The sequence below is a fragment of the Ictidomys tridecemlineatus genome, chromosome 2 (genome assembly GCF_052094955.1).
Source record: "Ictidomys tridecemlineatus isolate mIctTri1 chromosome 2, mIctTri1.hap1, whole genome shotgun sequence".
NCBI lineage: Eukaryota > Metazoa > Chordata > Mammalia > Rodentia > Sciuridae > Ictidomys > Ictidomys tridecemlineatus.
The window spans coordinates 82,933,788-82,946,680 of NC_135478.1; the positions used below are offsets into that span (position 1 = coordinate 82,933,788).

Below are 12,893 nucleotides of genomic sequence, written 5' to 3' on the forward strand. Positions count from 1 at the left end.
CATTGATTTTGTAACAGTAATTTAAAAATTTTTTATCCTGTTTCAAACTTCTCTAACTTTCCAGGAAAGAAATTACTTCTAACAGTTTTAAGACGGGTAAAAACATCTTAGCTTTCACTTACCTGCAGCTGTCTCTCCATGGCATTGAGTTTCTTAAAGGTCTCTCCCATAATTTTACATAGTAAGTCATATTCCTCAGCATGTTCTTCTTGATATTGGAAATTTATTAGGGATTGCAGTGCATCGACCAAGTTCAAGTGCTTAATAACACATGATACCACCATTTCCTCCATCACATCTGGCTGAATCACTTCCCTGGGATTACAATGAATGTGAGTCAGGTATTTTCCAGGCTCTCAATTTACCAGTACTGTACTTTGTATGCTGAAGAATGCAGGAATTGATTTAAACACATTAAGTATTTGGCATATTTCCTTTATTACAATATTACATGTGTATCAATGGTGCATTGTGGGGCTGTATGTTGACAGGTAATACAGCATATTCACTGATAAAACTCAGTTTTATTAGCCAATAAAGCTGAAAAATCAAAATTAAAAATGCTTCCCCTTATTATGATTTGTATATTTTGAGCTAGAGTCATCGGAATTGGAATAGGTCTAAGGATAAATAAAGATCCTCAGAATCATTTAGCTACTAATTAATATTATGTAGTACTAAGGATTGTGATATTTAATGCATATGGACATTTGGAATAGAAATAATAGTGTTTTCTGTATTCATTTTGAATTTCAACCATTCAAATTTTTGTCTCAGAAGTGGCCAGTCTTGCCTGGGAAGGCAGGCCAAAGGCTGCAAAACAGACATAAAACAAGAACACCACAAATACATTTGAAACTACGAGCCTTCATGCTTGCTACTTTTTTTTTAAAATACCTTATTTTATTTACTTATTTTTATGTGGTGCTGAGGATCAAACCCATGGCCTCACACATGCTACTGCTGAGCCACAACCCCAGCCCCTCATGCTTGCCACTTTTGCAGGAATCAAAAATGAAGACATGGGGTTGGGGTCATGGCTCAGTGGTAGAGCGCTTGCCTCGCATGTGTGAGGCACTCGGTTCAATTCTCAGTACTGCATATAAATAAATGAATAAAATAAATGCCCATCAACAACTAAAAAAATATTTTTTAAAAAATGAAGACATGGCTCTAGACTCTAATCAAAGTAGGGTCTGAGTACTAGTAGAAGGTCAAACTACCAGAGAAAAACCTAGAACTTGCCAAATTTTAGTGTTTATGAGTCACATGGGAAATCTGTTAAGACATAGTTAACTGGGCTCCATCCTCAGAGTTTCTGACTCAGTAGGTATGAAAAAGAGACCCAACCACCAACAAATTCCTAGATGATGCTAATGCTGCAGATCACTTTGAAAAATCACAAACTAGAATACTACCTTGTGGGGTGAGCTCTCCAGAGTTCTCAGTTCACATTAACATAACATTTAAAAAAAACAATTTTTTTTTCTTGGTAGAGCAGGATATCAAATCCAGGGCCCTGTGCATGCTAGGCAAGTGCTCTATCACTGAGCTACACCCCCAGCCCTAAGTTAACATACAATTTAAGATTCATTTGCTAGACCAGGAGAAGAAATATAACCCCTTCCATAGTCCAAATGGTTGATTTTTTTTTTTTTTTTTTTTTTTGTCATTGGGGAGAGAAAAATGCAACATACTTTATACTTGGTCTAAATTGAGGTCTAGCTCGCCCAGAAATTTCCCTGAGCTTTATCATGATTCCTGGAGGCAGCCGGATCCGGGGCAGGTCAAAGTAGTTCCCAACAGGAGGCACGAGGACATCCGAGGGGTAGGTGAACTCTCGGTCTTCCTCTATGGTCAGAGGCAGTGGAGAGGGACTTGGGGTGAGGGCAGGCGAGATGACGCCATTGGCCTCCACCTGCCACTGGCACCTAGGCAGACAATAAAGAGGTTCTTCATGCTCTCAAATCAAGATTACTAGAAAGCTACTTGCTGCTTGCAGATATATCAACATATGAAGGAGCTGATGTGTTAGATATTTATTCATTAAACCTTCTTGAGAGGCTAAAGAAAAATGAGCAATGTATGAAAACACATTTTTGCGAATTTACCTCCTCCCCAACATTTTATTCTGAAACTTTAAACATAAAGAAAAATTGAAAGAATTACAGGGTAAATATCCACATATCAACTGCCTGGATTCTACAATTTACACTATCATATTGGTTTATCACGTATCTACCCATCCTTTTGGGGATCCCTCAATTTAATGTCACACTATTTGGATTGGAAAAAAACTTAGGCAGTTCAAAGACATAAATTTAAATTTAGTAATGCAAGGGTCAGAAAGAACCATGGTGTAATTTTCCTCTTATTCCTCAGACCCAAAACCAATGAGATGGTCAGGCCATAGGCACAATTAGTAGGGAAATGTATAAAAAGTCGTTTTCCACATAAAGTTCTTTTTTCTTTGTGGGCAAAACAAGCTCAATTTGAACCTTTTCATTACCTTTGTAAAAGTTTGGACCGCAAAAGCTCCTGACAGGCTTCCTCTTCTTTGGTAATTTCTGGTCCATTGTACAGGATTCTTAACATGGAACAAGCTAACACAGACAGACCTAAAGCCAGGTCCACCAGAAAAGGCAGGCCTCCTGAGACGTCCTCCGAGGACTCCTACAATGCAGACAGGCAAACCACACTGGTCAGTGGACACCGCAGAGCTTTCGACCTGGTCTGCACCATCCCTACCATGGGGATTCACAGAGCGGCAGTGGATGTCATCCCTATGGTACCCAAGTCCAGAACCCAACATCGACAGTAGGTGGCCACACTGGAATGACCTCTGAGTGAGGTTGCGTCACAATTCTAGAGAGAGAATAGCTGACAGGACTGCATATCGCAAACAGCATGAACCATGTGCAAGGAGCCCAGATTGTCTCGGTAGCTCCCTCCCTGCTATGCCCATCCACTCACAAATCACTATTTCTTTTTGTCATCTCAGTCCTGTGCTCAAACCACAATGCTTACAGTGACTGTACTGAGTTCATTAGAAAATGTTTGAGGGCCTTGTGTGTACAGCTCTTCTTCTAGGTGCCTGAGATATAGCACAGGGCAAAACAAAGATCCCTGTCCTCATGAAGCTTACATTCTAGCAAACAGTTCCCCTTTAGAGAGTATTTGACTTAAGCAATTTCCCAGTCAAAATATATTTTTTAAAATTCAGCAACTAAAGGGGTCAGTGGAACTCCTATTACCTTTATTTTTCTTTAAGTTTTTTTTAGTTGTAGATGGACACAATACCTATATTTTATTTGTTCATTTTTATGTGGTGCTGGGGATGGAACCCAGTGTCTCACACATGCTAGGCAAGTACATCCCCAGCCCCTCCCCTATTACTCTTAAAACCCAAGTACTTCCTTTCTACTGAGTGTTAGAATCTTCTTTGCCCTAGCGGCTGGGGAAGTGGCTCAAGCCGTAGCGCGCTCGCCTGGCATGCGTGCAGCCCGGATTCAATCCTCGGCACCACATACAAACAAGGATGTTGTGTCCGCTGAAAACTAAAAAATAAATATTAAAAAATTCTCTCTCTCTCTCTCTCCCCTCTCTCTCCTTTCTCGTAAAAAGAAAAAAAAAAAAAAAAAAGAAAAGAATCTTCTTTGCCCTATGAGCAGATGCCAGAGTTAGGGCACCTCTCCAAGTCTTGAAGATGGAGCCCCTGGCAATGAATTATTTGTGTTGCTGAACTGATTTTAGGTCACAGTTCATTTTACTCCATAAAACTATTACTAATAGTAATTTACTACAGCCAGATGGAAGAGATGGATGGAAAGCGGCCCTGTTTCCAAGGCAAATATGATGTATGTAACCAAGGCATATAGGAGAAAGTACATTTTTCCCACAGCAGCGGTTAGGTTCAAGTACCTGAGCGCGAACTGTGCACGCAAAGCCCCACATAGCTTTATCAGGAGTGTTGTGTTCACGGCCACTTCTCATTTCAAAGGAGAAGGTGACTGTATCTCCTTCCACCTTAAAATTTAAGGGGGGAAAATACACTTTAAAAACAAGACATATAACTTTCAAGAGAGCAATGAATGTTAGAGATTTATTTTCCAAAGGACCACAGAAATGTCTCACTCCTTTTCTCACTTGCTTTTTGATTCAAATTTCATTCCCTCTCATTTAGACGTCAACCTTTTAAGTGTCCCTTCTGACCAAGCAGCCTTAGGGAGAAAGCATCTGTGAAATGGGCTATGACTGCCCAATAGTAGGCTCAGAGTAAAGATTAGTCAAATCTTGAGCATAATCCTAATGAGTTTCTCATATTTCTATTCTTTCTGCTCTCTTTTTGCCTCTTCCCCACTTCACTGGGTCAAGAAGGCAGGCAGATGACAAGCTCTCCTGAAGAACTCTGTGGTGGGAGGCCTGGCTCTGTGATAGGGAACTAGTTCCACAAGTAAGGAGCAAAGGCAGTGAATTAGAGAGCAACCACGAAGGGTGCTGATCCGGATTTGAGTGCAACCAGACTACATCCTGGAGATCATCAGCTGTCTCTGGCTGAGTTACAAGGGTACATAATATTTGTCAATAAGGGACTAGAAACAGACTTAGGAGACATTTTGGGGTTTGATGGACTTCTGAGTTCATATTCACATTCTAGGCACATACTAATAAGTAATTCAAGGGCCCAGATTACAAAGCATGGCCCTAATCGCATCAGTTTGAGACTGGGCCATTATTTTTCTCCAAAGGCCCTAATTTGTTTGAAAACATTAACTCTACACTTTTAAACTGCAGTGGCCTGTGGTTCTGGCTACTCAGCATCAGGAAGTCTGGGGAACTAGCAGACCTTTTAATGAACATGGAAGAAAATGCCATGACAACCTCCATCCATGGAGCGATCTGAGGAAGGGATCCCTGCTCTGGAGTGGACAGGGATCTGATATCCTATAAGTGAAAGGAGGATCATTCTGAAGGGAAATGGATGAGTTGACAGGTTTGGCAAGGTCCCACCTCAACAAAAGTCCCCATGACAAATGTGTTCTAGGACTATAGTTGGCATTTGGGTCCCTTAGGAACTTAGGTTCACTTTTCTTTTCGAGAAAGTGACCATAACTGGATACCATACCTTCACCAAGTCCTTCGGCCAACCAGTTCCTAAGACACTACGGCTGCCATATCCCAGAGTATTGCCTCCATATTCAGCAACCTTCCTACTGTTTGTGTTAGGCCCCGCATATATCACCAACTTCAAAACAGAAAATAGACTGTTAGACTGTAAAAGAAAAACAAAAACAACATCTACAAATAAAAAGGCTGCAAAAAATATTTGTTTAAAAACACATTTATAAACCAGGCACTGGTGTCATAATATAACTAATATTTCCTGATTTTTTTGGCTATAACTGATACTACTGTCAAAGCAGTCAATCATTGGTATTATAGGAAAATCACAGAGAAATAACAATGATTAACATAAAAATATACTTTTTTATATTATCACACTTTAATTAGCTTGGGAATCTCCATTAAAATATTAATATTTTTTTATCTATATACATTTTTCAAATGCTATTTTTTAATCCTAATTATTAATATATAACTCATTAATAATAGGTACAGTTTGACCCCTTAAGACCTCCCCAAAATTAATAAACTGAGCAAATACAGATGGAAAGATGATAATATCTAACATAACAACAAAATAAAAACATAAAAAAAAATCAATGAATACATAGGATTTTAAAAAATGCAACACATTGAAAATAAGCCATATATAATTAGAATGCTGCTTAATGGCATAAAAGGAAAATAACACAAATTTGGGCCAGAAATGGGGCTGCTGCTTCTTAGGTCAGCTTACATGTGTCAAAGACTTTTTTTCCTTACAGGCTGCACATTAATGTCCAGCTGGCTGACTTCCTAACCTGGAGGAGAAACTCTGATAGCCCATTTGGCATTGCAACAATTCCACAGGAGAAACAAAGCTCTGGCTTCTGTCAACACCAAGCCCTGTCCCCACAGTGCACTCTGATTACCTACACTGCACACCAGGTTTGTATCTAAAAGCCGCGTCTTTAGTCCTGGATGTTTATCGTTTTGTGATTTCTTACCCTTTTGCTGACCCCAGCCAGGGACCTCTAGAAAAGTAAATGTACTTTTTACCCATGTAGTAAGCTTTTCGTGCTCCATCACTAACACTAATGTCCACTACAGGCATGAATTAGTGCACATCAGAAGATGCAAACTACTATTTTTAAAGGAGAAACAAAATGACACCAACTAAAATGGCAACCTCTTCAACTTGCACTTTAAATAATCACTTCACTTAAACCTAGGAAATGGGGGTAGCTAACAGGAGGAGCCACGAAGCAGGCTAGACTGATACAAGGGGATATGTATTTTGAAAGGTCCACTAAAACCCGTGTTCTTGCTTCTTGCTCCCAACTAAGGTGAATTCTGGAGATGCCTCCAGGCATCTGGGACTCCTGACTATACTAAAAGGTAGTGGGGAATCAATAATCCCAGTCATGTGTTTTACCACTTCAAGGCAAGTAAAGTTAGGAAAGCCTTTATTTTTAACCTAAAAACCTCCCCTGGTGGAATTTAAGACCACATGTCCTCTCTGAATTCACAGAGGACAGAGATGACACACAGCTAACTAGCTACATAAAAATAGTGTATAGAGAGCTATTTTGTGTGTACAAAGCTATTAATCATCTAGTTGTTCTTTCATATTATCTTAGTTTCATTAGCCTTTCCTCAGAAGTTCAACATGATTTATAAATAAACAATTATCAATAGAAGAAAATACCCCTAATGCAATTCCTGTTCTTTGCAACAGTAAAACCACCAAGTTGGAGACTACTCTTCCGCAAAATCTATATGGGCTCTGAAGTAATGGCAAAGAAGAACAAAAATGTAAATACACATAAAAGAAAGCTTTAATACATCTGATTCCCTTCCACCTTTTCCAAAAAGATGCATGAGAAGCCCCAAGAATGGGGCAGTAAGACCTTTCCAGATGAATGACCATAAGGTGTCTACAGGAATCCCAAGCACAGAGGGAAGGCAGGAAGTCAGCAGAATAAAAGGAAATTTCCCTTTGACTCAGAGTGAAGCTTCCGAAAGCTTACAAAGGTACGCTTTCAACTTGCCATTAAAACACTGTTGTTAGGCTGCAGAGGTGATGGCGCTTAAGTCCCTCAATCACTACCCTTCAAGGCATTATTTTAGGAAAGTCTTCCTAAAAGATATCTGGAGACAGAAATAAGTCAGGAATGGTGACCAGCAGCAAAGAAAAATAAGAAGCATCTAAAAAAAATCAGCTTAGGCAGAAGCAACAAGAACCCAGTGCTTGCTTACTTTGTCATAGTCATATTGTGAAGAGCATCTGCTATCAAATCTCAGATACAGGCAGCGAGCTCCTGGGATATGAACAGTTTCTTTAAACTTGTAGTTGTCTCTGACAGGGTGTACTGTTTCCACGGTTTTCCCAGCAGCCCAGGGGGCGGGAATCTTTAGGCCAGTGAGGAAGCCTGGCTCCTCTTTTTCTTCCAGCATTCTAAAACCAGAGGAGGAGAAAGTGGCTTAGCTTAGCAGCAAAGAAAACAATAACAAGATGGAAACGCAACAGAAACAAGTTCAGTAAATGCGCTTAAATTTCCCACAGAGTGCACTATAACACATTGTAACTTTTTGGGGGGTTGGGGCTTACCAAGGATTGACTCCAGGAGCACTTTACCACTGAACCACATCCCTAGCCCTTTTATTCTTTATTTTGAGACAGGTCTTGCTAAGTTGCTTAGGGCCTTGTTAAGTTGTTGAGGCTGGCTTTGAACTTGGAATTCTCCTGTCTCAGTCTCCCAAGCCACTGGAATAATAAGTGTATGCCTTAGCCCTTGGCACATTGTGACTTTTAAATACTAGCAATAAGAAGTATTTAAACATTTCTTGTATTTGAGGGGTCTCTCCCCCTTGCTACTGTTAGATGCTATATACTCACAAAGTAATATATAAATTTAGAATATATAAACTTAGAATACTATTTTATTTTTAAAGACTAAGTCCCATTGATACCCAGTAGAAGACCTCACTAACTCTCATTTACTCAGGGGAAAAAACAGACACTGTTAAAAACCTTTTAGGTTTGATCATTTTCCAAATCCTTTGAAATTGCCTTTTGTTCATTTCTACATGCCAACTATTGAAAATCCATGAGTCTATGGGACTCCTGTTCACCGTGATTGCTGTTACAGAAAGGAATCTTCGAGAGCCCTTTTTCCTACTATCACTGAACTCTCAAGGTCTTTAGGGTGTGAGCTCATGGAACACAAACTCCTAAGTCCTAAATTTGGCTGCCAAGGAATTATTCTCTTACTCTCTTTCAACTCTGTAGGTGGAGCCGAAGAGCTGTATTGTCTAATACAGTAGGTGTTAGTCATAACATAAGTTTAAATTAAGGAAGATGTCAAATTCACATCCCTGGTCACAATGGCCATAGTGCAAGTGCTCCCTAACTACTTGTGGCAAGGTGTTGGAAAGCACAGATAAAAGTTTTCATAATTGTAAACTGGAAACAACCTGAGGTTCAATAGGATAGCACACTGTTCTTGAGAAACAGGGCAAATCCTTCCTTTCTGATCAATTACTTTTTCAGACAGCTTTAGTGAAACATAAATATGTTTCATAGATACTTGCATCCGACTTGGTAAGTTTGGACATTTGCATACAACCACGAACTTTCCTTCTTCTCTTTGTAATCCTGCTACTCCTTCCTTGAGGCAGTCATATTTCTGTCATTAGACAGACTGGTTTGTAGATTCTAGAACTTTATATAAATGGAATCTCATAGTGTTAAAAGTTTGGATCAAGAATGTCCCCTAAAGGCATGGTCTCCAGCAGGTGGCACTAGGAAGAGGTGGTGGAAACATCAAGAGGTGTGGCCTAGTTAGAGAATGTAGGTAACTGAGGGCAGGTCCTTGAAGGGTATATCCTGTCCTTGGCCCCTTCTCTCACTTTGCTTTCTGGCTGCCATGAGGTGAGCAGCTTTACTCTGCCATACCTCCTAGCCGGGATACTCTGCCTCTGCCTCACCACAGCTCCAGAAACAACAAAGCCATGTGCACCAACACTGTAAGCCAAAATAAATTTTTTCTCCCTGAAGTTCTTCTGCTGAAATCTATTTTTTTTTTTTTTTGCATTGACAGAAAGCTAACTAACACACATAATATGTGACCTGGGAAAATCTTGCTTCTTTCATTGAGCTAAGTATTCTGAGATTCACATACAAATGCACCTATATTCACACGTTGCATGTATCAAGAGCTCATGTCTTTTATTGCTCAGTAGGAGTCCACTGTATGTATATGTCACAATTCGCTTATCCATTCACCTACTGATGGACATTTGGTGTTTCCAGTCACGAATTATTCTAACTAAAGCTTTTATAAACCTTCATGTCAAATCTTCTAATAACCTATTCTTTTTTTTCTCTTGCATGCATACCTAAAAGCAGAACAGCTGGGTCACATGGCAGGTGTATATTTAATTTTTTTAAGAAACTTCCAGCTGGGCATAGTGGCTCTTACCTGTAGTCCCAGCTATTTATGAGGTTGAGGTGACAGTATTATTTGAGCCTAGGAATTGAGGGCCAATCTAAGCAACATAGTGCCACCCTTTCTTTAAAACACACACACACACACACACACCCCACACACAATGCAAAACAACCCCTGCCAAAATGTTTGCCTAAATCATAATATTTTACATCCTCATCATTAGGGTATGAGATTTTTGGGCCACTTTTGAATTGATCTCTTAATTCATGGGAAAACTCATTCTAACTTGTTTCTATAATTCTATAAATTAATTCTATCTGTAAAATTTTGATCCTGTATCTTTTTCCTTTTTTCAGATAATCTTTGCTAAAAATTATTGTTGTAAAAGGAGTACAAGGCTTTCACCAGAAAAAAAAAAAAAAAAAAAAAAACAGCAGTCTCATTACCTCTCATCGGGGAACAGCCTACACTTCTGGTCGGATGTGCCACATGGGAAGCAGCCCACTTCAGCAAACACTGGACACTGAGTTTTAAGCAGCAAAGCCGTCTGCAACATAAAACCATGGGTGCATCTTTAAGTGCTTATTGTCAGTCACCTGGATGGTACTAGAAACAAACAGAATTTCCACTTGAATCACCTTTTTGCAATCCCTGTCTGCTTTCCTTCACTAAGAAATGCATTGCTACTGAGGCCACTGAACACCATTTTATTTAACACATTGATAATGGTTACTCTTAGATGGCGAGGACTAAATGTAGTAGTAGGTTTCAGTTGTGTTGTACGTTACCTTTTTATAGCCTATTGACAACAAAAACTTGCTGAAAGACTACAGTCAGTAATTTAATCCAAAAAACAATAAAATGTGTTCCCTTAACACTCTAGCTTCTTTTTAGAGCAGGATGTTTTTCTTGGTTTCTGAAAGGCATAATTATGTTTGTTGTGTCTCCTGCACCATGATGCAGGCTGGCTGGAAAGCAGGTCAGTGGGGTGCTGAGGGTCCCACCTGGCTGGTGTAGAGCACCAGCTGTACCAGCTGAGGCATCAAGGCGTCGGCCATGGTCAAGGTCTGCAGATTGGGGTGCATCAGGGAGGTCAGTAACACTGGGAGAAGGTGACCGAGCATAGTGGCCTTGGTAACTTGTTCCAAGCCTTTTAACCTACAAAAAGTTCAAGAAAACACACAGCCTAAGCAATGCCTGAGCATGTAGAGAAACCCCTGATATCATCGGTATCTAACAAATTCTTTTAATCATGTCTCCTTGAACTAGTGAAATAGTTCTGGCAATTCAGTCCTCAAATTTCCTACCTTCTACCACTAAGGGAGAGAGGAAGAACAGAGAGTTATTAATAGATTGCACTTTCAACCTGTGATTTGGCCAAAAAATTTAGGCAAGGCATTTCATAGCACCTTCAAAGCATTTTACAAATGGATTCTAAAATGCAAATGCCTGCTCTAGGTGGTTACTAGCTCGAAAGTTCTCGGCCTCTGTGGCTGCTGGCTACAGGCTGCTTACTGCACTGAAATTCTGAAAAGGATAAAGTGAATGGCAATAATACTGCTTCACCTGCCTTTGCTGTGAAAGCGGCTCCTGACCTTGAGTAATTGAGGTTCATGTGGGCCAATGCTTTTTATTGTGGTAAAACACACATAAAATTTACTATCATTAAGTATACATTTTAGTATTATTAATTAATGTGCAATCATCACTACCAGCACTGTAAAGAAAAACTCTATGCCATTAGGCAATATCCCCCACCAACAGTCACCATTCTACTTGCTGTTTGTTTTTTTAATTAAAAAAATTTTTTTAATTTGTTGTTTCTATGATTTTGACAACTCTAACTAGGATGACTCAGTAGATTTTTAACTTCTCTTTAAAATCACATTCTGAATATTCCCATCCTCTGCTAGGAATTAAAGTATGCAGGTCCCCCAAAGAAAGAAATAGGTCATGTAAATTCTCCAAGCTAAGAGGACATTGGTGTTGAACACAAAAGTAGACCTCATGTCTCCAGGCTACATATTTTAATAAGCCCCAAGGCAACACCTATCTGATTATATTGGTCTCAGCCCCCAACTCCCATTTACTCTCTGGAAATTGGTGAAAACCAAGGATGTGGGAATTGACAAAAGTACTAAAACAAAAGTTACACTGCAGGATTGTTTTAGATCAATATCTCTAAAATATGTTCAAAAAACATAGTACGCAACTCATTTGTAATAGCAAATGATAGCAGGAATTTTAATGTGAAGTGCTAAGAAAGGGACTTGTTTCTGTGAAGGGAAGGTTACTCCCTATATTGGTCACTCCTATATTTGAAGAAATCAACTTTCAGTAAAGTCTTGAGATATCGTGTTAACATCATCTTTTGTACAATAGCTGATTATCTGTATCACTAAGCCACTTCTCCTCCTGAAAGTAAGTGGGTGTGGCACCAAGCTAGACAATTATAAGAAAGGCCAATTGGGGAGTGATGATAGAAGTTCCAAAAATCAGAGTGGAGGGCCCTGGAATGTGGCTGATGGCCTAATCTTACCTAAAAGCATTCTAAAGACTTGAGTGGCATTTGGCTTTGAAACAGTTGCTGTTTCAAACCATTCTCTCAAAAATGCCTCTATATTGAATAAACATTTGATGTTCCATTCTAAAAAGGTTTCACTTTTATAAGCAGATTTTTCTTCCTAAAGAGCAGCAAGTCAGTTTCCAATCCATTTCCTCACCTCTGCTCCCGATCTGCTATGTCACTGTTTATGAGGGCAGTGGTGACCTGCTGTAGCATTTCCAACACTTCATCACATCCAGTCAGGATTTGGGTGGCAAGAGCCAAAATACTGACTTTTAGCTCCTAGGTAGAAAACATCATAATATTATTTTTAAGGTCTGTGATGAACAGTCCCTCACAATGACAACATGAAATGATGTATTTAATGATGCATTTTCAAATGAAATGATGAGGTGGCCAAAATAAGCCCAAAGCAGTAAGTTCCTCTGGGATGGCCAGTAGCAATTAATTTGGGAGGCTAAGGTCTGGAGTGTGGACAGAAATATGCAGTATCTCACAGGGAGCACACTGCGTGCCTAGGAGAAAAGGCCTAGCTCCCATCCCATCCAGCATAAGAGAGCGCCTGGTGGCCAGCCCAGAAACTCCAGGTGGAAGATTGCCTTGGGTGGTATGAGGATAGCTAAAGAGAAAAACAGAACAGTAAAAGGCGCATGTATAGGCGGTGGACAAAATGAGACAAAAACACAACATTCTGAAAAAGTACAAGTGACCTTTCACTTAATATTTTAAACCTATTATGCTTAAAATTCAGCAAGTTAAAAAATTCAGTT

The 12,893-nt window shown here is 39.6% G+C and overlaps 1 protein-coding gene across 7 annotated transcripts in view; it reads right to left on the reverse strand.

Moving 5' to 3' along the window:
- The window catches only part of Hectd4 (HECT domain E3 ubiquitin protein ligase 4), a 177,864-nt gene that overhangs the window by 70,128 nt on the left and 94,843 nt on the right, over positions 1–12,893 (reverse strand). For 5 of the 7 annotated variants that reach the window (XM_078039054.1, XM_078039053.1, XM_078039052.1 and 2 more), the window contains exons 18-26: positions 12,281–12,405; positions 10,562–10,715; positions 10,004–10,104; positions 7,363–7,561; positions 5,126–5,272; positions 3,922–4,026; positions 2,510–2,673; positions 1,698–1,931; positions 123–315 (exon numbers count right to left, since the gene is read on the reverse strand). In XM_078039054.1, the coding sequence (XP_077895180.1) occupies positions 123–315; positions 1,698–1,931; positions 2,510–2,673; positions 3,922–4,026; positions 5,126–5,272; positions 7,363–7,561; positions 10,004–10,104; positions 10,562–10,715; positions 12,281–12,405 (1,422 nt within the window). The remainder of the gene's footprint in view (positions 1–122; positions 316–1,697; positions 1,932–2,509; positions 2,674–3,921; positions 4,027–5,125; positions 5,273–7,362; positions 7,562–10,003; positions 10,105–10,561; positions 10,716–12,280; positions 12,406–12,893) is intronic. The other 2 variants (XM_078039056.1, XM_078039055.1) reach the window with 1 other exon arrangement.